This window comes from Vanessa tameamea, chromosome 10, assembly GCF_037043105.1.
Source record: "Vanessa tameamea isolate UH-Manoa-2023 chromosome 10, ilVanTame1 primary haplotype, whole genome shotgun sequence".
In the NCBI taxonomy this organism is placed as follows: domain Eukaryota; kingdom Metazoa; phylum Arthropoda; class Insecta; order Lepidoptera; family Nymphalidae; genus Vanessa; species Vanessa tameamea.
Window position 1 is genome coordinate 8,654,142 of NC_087318.1, and position 9,361 is coordinate 8,663,502.

The 9,361-nt window shown below is 33.4% G+C and overlaps 1 protein-coding gene across 1 annotated transcript; it reads left to right on the forward strand.

The window, feature by feature from the left end:
* Nucleotides 1–9,117, forward strand: LOC113392569 (leucine-rich repeat-containing protein 40-like). The gene is made up of 11 exons (XM_026629075.2): nucleotides 1–336; nucleotides 409–593; nucleotides 777–980; nucleotides 1,171–1,294; nucleotides 1,376–1,545; nucleotides 1,638–1,780; nucleotides 3,140–3,325; nucleotides 3,725–3,868; nucleotides 5,606–5,794; nucleotides 6,879–7,070; nucleotides 8,666–9,117. The coding sequence occupies exons 1-11, from the start codon at nucleotides 168–170 to the stop codon at nucleotides 8,769–8,771; spliced, it is 1,812 nt and encodes a 603-aa protein (XP_026484860.2). The 5' UTR covers nucleotides 1–167; the 3' UTR covers nucleotides 8,772–9,117.
* Nucleotides 9,118–9,361: the final 244 nt, after the last annotated feature.

A 9,361-nucleotide genomic window follows, 5' to 3' on the forward strand; every position in this document is an offset into this window, starting at 1 on the left:
TTTGACTTATGACATAACATAATCGTAACATATCTTTATATAGTTTAAGTTTGTATTTGTAATTAATTTATATCAAAACCTCAATGTGGCTTTCGTAGTTCGTATATATTGCAATGATATTTTAACTTCATTTAAAATTTCCATACATTGTGTAGTAATATATTAAAATGTCTCGTCGACATACAACACCGACTAAATCGAGAGTAAAATTTTGCAATAAATCTGTTTTTCACCTTCAAGATAAAAAGGCAGATGAAAGTGAGCTGTCTATTGGTTTGATTAAATCGGCTAAACGTACAGGACAGTTGAGTTTATGTAATAGAGGACTTGGAACAGGTGCGTTTTTAAATATAATTACATCTCTGAGTATATAGGAGAATATATAACACTTTTTACGTACTTTTTTAGTACCAGATAATGTCTGGAAAATTAATGAATTGGTTTTGGATGACACCAAAGAGGTAGACTTCACACGAAGCGATCTAAACAATTGGTGGAATGCAGAGCCCCTAAAGATGCTTGATCTCAGCTCTAATGTTATTAAAAAACTATCTCCAGACATAAAATTGTTGCAGGAACTTGTTACATTGAAGGTAATTAGTATTTGTACTATGAGCATATGGTTATGGTATTTTTGGATTCTCATAATTTTTATGTCAGTAATATTTAATAAAGTATTTTAAGAAATAAAATTCAGGATTTAATACATATATCGTTTTGCAATTTTTATCATGAATATGTAAAGAAAAATTAACATTATTTATATTTTATTGTAGCTTCATGACAATGCATTGACTGAGCTTCCGGCTGAATTTGGTGAACTTAGCAACTTATCAAACTTGAGTTTAGATCATAATAAACTGGAAGTGTTGCCAATAGAGTTCTATAAACTATGTGAGCTGAGATGGCTAAGCATTTCCCATAATATGCTCCAGAAAATTGAGCCAGACTTTGGAGATTTAGTAATGTTAACATTTTTGGTTAGTGAATTCCTTATCATTTTCTGCTATTGCTATAAGTAAATATATATGCATATGTTAAAACATTAATACAATTTTTATTGCCTGTAAGTATGTTAATGCAAGATTAAGATAAGTTGATAAAAAAATTATATTAAATTTCTTTACAAGTTGAATATGTCATACTTATTATCTAATTTATAATATGCAGGACTTATCACATAACAAATTGACAGTATTACCGCCTGGAATGGGATATTTAGTGCGCTTGATGGAACTCAACTTATGTCATAACCAACTGTTAGAGCTACCTCCTGATATAGTTAATCTCAGAGGTAGATTTCAGATCATTACATGTGTTTATATTTCATATTGAATTAAATTATGATATTTTAAATATATTATTAATATTTAAGATTTGAAAAAGCTGAATGTTAACAATAATAATTTGAAGAAATTACCTCCATTGGGTGAATTGAGGAAAATGGAAATATTCGATGCTAACCATAATGACCTTGAAGAGCTTCCAGATTTTTATGGATGTACAGCTTTAAAAGAAATATATTTAGCTAATAATTTTATAAAGGTAATTTAAAAATAAGTTTATTTTGTATAAACAATAGATATTGGTTTTTGATTAGTTAAGATTAAAAGGTTAAAAGATATTTTGTATTTAAGGAAATTACTGAAGAATTCTGTGATCAAATGCAACATTTAAATGTGTTAAATGTAAGAGACAATAAATTGGAAGTATTACCTGAAAATATATCACTTCTGAAAAAGCTTAAAAGATTTGATCTTTCAAATAATAACTTAAACAAGTAAGTGGAAATTTTATCTATAAATAGAAATAGCTAATAAGCATTATGGTTTACGGGTCGCCTAGTGATGCAAAAAGTTTCAATCCTGACCCCTTGGGCTATTGTTGTCCCTACGCCTAGCACAAGCTTTAAGGTAAATTAAGGGATAAATAGGAAGAGAAGAAGTAGAAGGATTGATACTATTCTTATATATTTGTATTTGATTTTATGTCAATTTATTGGTATATTTTTAATTTATTTGCACATATTGTGCAAAAGTATATAATGCCAACCATAAGTTGAACAGGGAATATATGTTGCAAATAATAGAAAATGTATATATAATGAAAACATCAATATACAATGAATTCCAGGTAAGTAAACAAACATATACACAAACATATATATACTATGACAAAGATAGTATAGAACACTCATATAATGTGTTATTATTTTTGTAAGAATATATAAAATAGATAAATATTGATTAGGAGAATAGTTAAAATGCAATTAAATTTAAATAATAATAATAATATTGATATGTTGTATACATATAGTTAGCTGCTTCAGTGGAGGGAGATTTGATCGGAAAGTATTTTATGTAGCTCAGCTATTACGATTTTGTTCTGACACATCCAAGCTTCAAAAAAATTATTCCATCAATTTTAAATGCAATTAAAGACTAATAGCCGTTATTAAGATAATTAGAGTCAGTAGAGAGTTAATTAAATTAATAACATCATTACTTATATAGTAATCAAAGAAAACTCAAAAAGTATTGGAGAAAAGGGAAAAAGATATAATATCCTATATATTAATAGCGTAAGCCGATTTTGTCCCAGTGATTATGGGACGATGGCTGCACATAAAAAAATCGGTTATGGTTTCATTTTAAAGAGGTCCAGTCGTAGATGTGCAGAAAAATAAAGAGGATTCTTGATTGCAATTTACTAAATTGTTACAATTTAACAAAGAATTAATTTTAGAGAGAGGAATAATGGTACTGGCCGGTTTGAGCGCTGTACTGCGGCTGTATAAGAAAAAAATGAAAAACGCAAACAAAATAAAAGTAAATTATTGTTGTGTAAAGTAAACCGACAAACTCTAATTCTAGCTGAACTAATGTATTTAACTATTTGACATTAAAAAAACATTTAAAAAAGTTTCATCTTTTCGCGCCAAATGTAGATGAGATGTAGTGAGACTCACAGTTTACAATGAAATTAAATCAAAACAAAACCTGTCATAGGTTTTGTAATTCATAAAAAATAGTTTGAATAAACGCGAAGTTTTGCGGGCGACCCACTAGTTTTTAAAATTAGAGCAAAAACTATGTTATAATGCAAATCAAGTTTTTTTGATATAGTCCTTAATTTTTAGGTTACCGAGAAACCTAGGTCTGCTCTCCCAGCTTCAGAGCATAAGTATGGAGGGTAACAAGCTGTCATGCGTGCGACAGGATATCATCAAAGGGGGCACTGATAGGATGATGAAATATCTACGGGACCGAATGACAGACGAAGTTGTAAAGGAAACCAGGGTCAATGAAGCTAACTGGCCCGACAAGTGAGTTTGTGACTTATGCATATTGTAATATAGATTATTTTACAATATCATTTAGATTTAGTTAAAAAATATACATATATATATATTTTTATCGTAGTCTACTATGATTATATGATATGATACAATAATATGATTTTTAAAGTTTAATGCGTTTTGCTGATGACTGATGTTCAAACCCAGGCAAACACCGCTTGCAACAATTTAACTCGTGCTCGGCGGAGAAGGAAAACATCGTTTCGAAACCTGATTGTGTCTAATTTCAATGAAATTCTCCCTCATGTGTATCCACCAAACCGCCTTAGAGCACCGTGGTTGAATATGATCTAAACCTTTCCCTGAAAGGTTATGGAGACCAAACGTGAAACATTTACAGCCTGTTATAATATGAATTTGTTGTAGATACACTATGAAAAAAAGTCAAGCTTTAATGTTGCCTTCAAAAGATCTGACAGCAATACCAGAAGACGTTTTTATCGCAGCAGCCGATGCTGAAATTCACATAGTTGATATATCTAGGAACAGATTCACAACCGTGCCCTTTGGGTGAGTTGACTTCTCTACGTAGTACATCTTTTATACCACGCAATGGCCCGAGGACGGTTTATATGTATAATACATTCATATTATAGTAGAGAGTAGCCGATATATAACATCCCTAGCTGGAAAAACAAGAACATTTCTTTTAATATTTGTACTTCTATTTAAAGTTTTAAATATTACATACCCATATTGTAAATCCGGAACGGTTTAGTTAGTTATCAAATATTAATATACTCATATTTTTTCAAAAATATGAGTAATAATTGACCTCCTTGTGCGGAAGTAATATTAACAACTATTAGTATTTATGTTTGGTTGGAACATTTCTCTGCAACGCGGTCCAGTTTTCTGTTTATGAAGTTACTAATTTTGTCTCTTTAGTTTCACCCGCGCTGAACTCGTATCGGATAAGTCGGTTTCATAAAATTTGCGTTCGTTATAATAATCGTCGTTTACGGTTCCTGCTCCGCTGCTAAGCGTCGTAGCGTGAAGTTAAATAGCGTATAACCTTCCGCAATTGTTTTTATTTTAGTTTTAAATAGACATTTTATATAACAATATTAACGGAAGTATCACAACGCTTTTTATTCTATGTCGGGAATATTTTCAAAAAACCGGAAATTCTTATTATATACAGGGTTATTAGTAATTCGACGTATTCATATTCATATTAAATTTTTGGAGAGCTAAGAATACGGTTATGTTTTTAAAATAATCTCCAAGACAAGTTTCGTAAGGTTTTTTTTTTTAAAGACCTTTTTGTGAAATTTCACGTATCAACGTGTTCTGTGATATAACAGTAGAAACCTGTGGCCCTAATTAACACGTTTAACTTCATTTGCGTATAAAATGACGTATCAAATGAAAGCCAGACAGCCATTAATTGATCTTGCGGTGGAACAAATATGTTAATAACATTGATTAGAGTCAAGTAACACGCAAGTGTTACTTTATACCTTGAGTGTTTTGTTTTAGTATACTTCGAATAAATTGATAAAGAAACCATCTAAAATAAACTTTACCGAATATATTATCGTGTACCAAATACTTTATACTTTTTTACAATGACAGTAGGTGTTAGAAAGCCGATTATTTACCATGGCAATGACCCGTTAGTCTGATAAAGTACAGGCAGTACTTTCTTAACTTAGGATGATGATATTAGATGATGATAACGTACTTATTTCAATTTAATTTAATAGAGTACATCCACCTGAGCTAGATACTATAGTGCTCAAGTGTGCGGGAACACTGGTATACTCTCCATTTCTTCATTCTCATAATTCGACGGGACGGAAGTCCGATACGACCGAAGCAAGTTCTGGACTCTCCGCAGGACCAGCGACTTATTATTTATGCGTGCGTACGAGGCAACAACAGAATTGACCCCTTATCTTAACCAATGTTCGCGCTACTTTTTGATATTTCTGCATCAACTTTGGATTAATTAGTCCGTATGTTTTTCCACGGTTGTCATGGTAATATTAGGACATAATTTCATCAGCTTATTAGAATTCAAAATTCTTTATTCAATACACCGATACATATCCAACCGATTCGAACTAACCAATTCGGACAACGCCTACCTACCTAAATCGGAGAAGAACCGGCGAATGAAACTGAGCGGGTTTTCTCTATTTTTTACAAATTAAAAAAGAAACAACTTCCCATATTAGAAAGCAACGTTTTCAGGCACAATATTATGTTTTAAAAATACATAACTCATATTCATACTTTTAGGGTTCACCATGTACGAGAAACACTGACTCAGTTAATATTATCGTCAAACAGCATCGAGAGCGTTCCAACCGAAATAAGCGCTTGTAAACATTTGCAATACCTGGATTTGGGTAAAAACTGCCTAATCGACTTACCCATCGAAATAGGGCTCTTGAAGAATTTAAGGGAACTAGTCATATCTAACAATAAGTGAGTATATTTGATTTCGTTATTTCTGACGCATGAAGTCTTTTGATTAAGTTTGTTATTATTATTTATATATTTAATATAATAAATCGGTTAGCCATTTCACTAAACGTCGTCGTTCAACAAGCGGCTTGTATGACGTTAGACAATTTATCTTGCGTTCATAGAATAGGGACGCTTCTAAAATAATATATATTAGAGATTAATATAGGTTAGATTATAATATATTTGGTGAAATGGTAAATATTTAGTATCGGACCACCATCTATATTGACGCTGATGTATTTTTATAGGTGCGGTAGGATTTCCAAACATAACTAATCTTATTACGACAGCGCGTGATCGTTTTTGGAAATGCATTTTTGTAATCTTAAAATTATATTGTTTATCAACAATTTCGAAACTCGGTGGCCTTCAGGGATTTTATCAAAAACACTAGCGGTTAGAACGACAAGACCATCTAGAGTTAACGGAGTTGGTTATTTTGAACCAATTAAAAAAAGCCAAGAGAATTTATCTAATTTTATGAACGGAAAATTAATTGGCTGATGTTGCCGTTGCCGCTGTTTTTTGCCGCTGGTTTAACGGAAATGTGGCCAGGCGTCTCATTTAATGGCTAAATAAGATATATTAAATATACAAATAAAATGATAATTTTTATATGAAAACTAAATAAAGACTATTTGTAATAGACAAATAATAAAGTTATTATTCACTAATGTGGTTTCGTATATTACGGTGCAGCTAAAATGAATATGTTTTTGTAAACAGTGCTTCTTGAGCCTAGAATGCTGTATAGCTATTGTGCAGTGACCTTATGTGCCTATTCGATTAAGCTGGAGAGAAACGTATTGTAACCGCACCTACCTAACAATATAAATTTTATCAATAACGTTAATTGAACGTCAGCGAGCAAAACGTACAGGGAATATAATGATACGATCGAAATCGATTTCGATGCAACATCTGAACTACTTCGATCTCTTACTCTAATCTTACTACAACTCTACTCTACTCGACCGTGGGTGGAGAGAAGCGTCAAACATCGTTAAAGCGACGTCAATCGAAACGTCACCGCTCACTCCAGGTTCACGAAGATCCCGAGATGCGTGTACAACCTGGACAACCTGGAGATCCTCCTGGCGGCCGACAACCGCATCGAGGAGATCAACGTGTCGTCGGACGCGCTGGCGCGCCTGCCGCGCCTCGCCGCGCTCGACCTGCGCAACAACGACATCCGCGCCGTGCCGCCCGAGCTCGGCACCTTCACACACCTGCGGTGAGGCCGGACGCCTCCGGAGGCCGATTTGAGATCGATTAAACATTTCTTACATTGCCATTGCGCCACCTGCCTAATAAGTATTTCTGTTAGGTAGTGGAATATATGCTGAATGTATGATACCTACCCAGATGAGCACAAATCCCTACTAGCTAGTTATTAGCTCTACCTCCATACTGAAGTTTTTTTCTCATCATGTCTGACACGGCTTTAATAATAAACGAGGGGGTTAATAGACATTTATAGTATTTTGAACGAAACACTTAATTTTAGTTTGAGGAATCCAAGGACGCAGAGATAAGTAGGACTGCTTGCAAACATAAGTCTATTGTGAAATACAAAACTTGTCTGATATCAAGGTCGTTCGACATAGTCATGCTTCAATGTGTATGTAACACATAAACTTACTGTAATACGCAAAGAATTACTGTAATTCTGTAGTGGTCCATAATTTTTTTTTATAGAATTCGAAATTTATACTGAATTTTGTTATAGAATATTTGAAACGATGTCTGCTCGTAATACCAATGTCGCTATCACGGATTGAGCACCACTATTGTGACACACTTCGATATTCAGGGGTTGAGAGTGGTTAGATAAAGGATATATCTAATTTTCAATGCTACTGAACAGCTTTGAGCCGAATAGGCCTAGTGGTTAACAACTAGGGTTGTTGAGGATTCCTCAACCGTTACCGCATCCTCATAAATAAAAATTAAAAATCCTCTTCCGCTATCGCTTCCTCAAAATTTAAGAGCAATTTATGAGGAATTTCACTGCGAATTCGCCGGGTCGAACGGGCGAGCGAGACCTCCCCTCCCGCCACCTGCACTGTTCCTTGCTTGTTTGTTTTAATTTTATTTTATTATTAGTATTCAATTCCTTTATTTTGATTAATAACATTCGAATTAAGTAATTAATAAAGAAATAAAGACTGCATTCTTATTATATACTATATATCATTTCAATTCCTAAAATAAATTGTATCATTCACTCATCTTTCTTTGTGTGCTTGTGTTCTTACTGAACTCCTCCATAACTACTGGACCGTCTTGATGATTCTTTGTTGTGTGTTTTGAGAATAGTTTAATTTTTTTTTGTATGTATGTACCTAGATATGTACAGATAGGACAACGGCTTTTCGGTTGGGTCCGCTAGTATTTATAACTTCCTATCATCCTCTTCCTAATCCACTTTCTCTACCGCTTCCTGACCCGCATCCTCTTTCTCGAAAAATATCCTCATACTCATCCGCATCCTCTAAATTTGCGCGTGACAATTCCTCCTCCTCCTCCTCTTCCTCATAATCACTTCCTCAACAACCCTATTAACAACTAATGGTTCTAAATAAAAGGAAACTGACTGAGTTCAATCTCAAGTGCTTGTGTCAATATCTTATTCCATGTTTGGCGGTGAAGGAAAACATCGTGAGGAAACCTGCACGCGTCCGATAAAAACTTGTGTGGCAGAATAAGCTTCTTCACTAAAGTCGAGACCTCAGTCCAGCGCTGAAACATTTACAGGGTGTTACTTTAAATACAAGCGAGTCGAAATTAATTGATTAATAACTTTATAATATTTAAATTTATTTTCAGATCGCTGGAGCTGATGGGCAATTGTTTCCGTCAGCCTCGACACGCAATACTCGCTAAAGGTACAGCCTCCATTCTCTCGTATCTCAGGGACCGAATACCTACTTAGTGACTACGTTGTAACAAAAGGCTGACCGATTTGTTTGTTACTAGCGCCACGTAATATAATGCCAGTGTGTAAGACGACACTCATACTTCTAAACGAATATTATAAATGCGAAAAATGCTTTTTTTCTGAAAATCAGCTTGGATTGAATCCATACCTGATTAAGTTCATGTGTCTTAAAGTTAGGAGATTTGCCGAAAAAAAATATCACAGACAGATTCGCCTCGAACACCTAAATTGGGTTTCTGTCACACTGTTAATGTTTTGAAATTTGCTGTGAGCTCTTGCAGTGCTAACTGTGTATATTAATATAATATGATCAAACAAAATACAAGATTTGGGCATTAAACTTTGTCCCAGTGTACTTGTAAGACCCAAACCTATCAAAAGATAATTTGAGTAAATTATTTGAAAAAAAAAATCCATATTGTAAATCTGTCTATATAAATAAAAACGGTGCTGGGAAAATTCGAATATTTATAACAATTACCATAACCAAATAGTTATATTATAGATATTCGATAATATTGTTATCTATACAATGAGTTAATAATAAATCATCCGTCCATTTTTACTTTACACTTAACTTTTTT

Excerpts from the sequence above, each read along its gene's own strand:
- LOC113392569 (XM_026629075.2), top strand. The coding sequence starts at position 168 with ATGTCTCGTCGACATACAACACCGACTAAATCGAGAGTAAAATTTTGC. Across the intron at positions 1,781-3,139 it reads TCAAATAATAACTTAAACAA|GTTACCGAGAAACCTAGGTC; the intron begins GTAAGTGGAAAT and ends CTTAATTTTTAG. Across the intron at positions 3,326-3,724 it reads GAAGCTAACTGGCCCGACAA|ATACACTATGAAAAAAAGTC; the intron begins GTGAGTTTGTGA and ends AATTTGTTGTAG.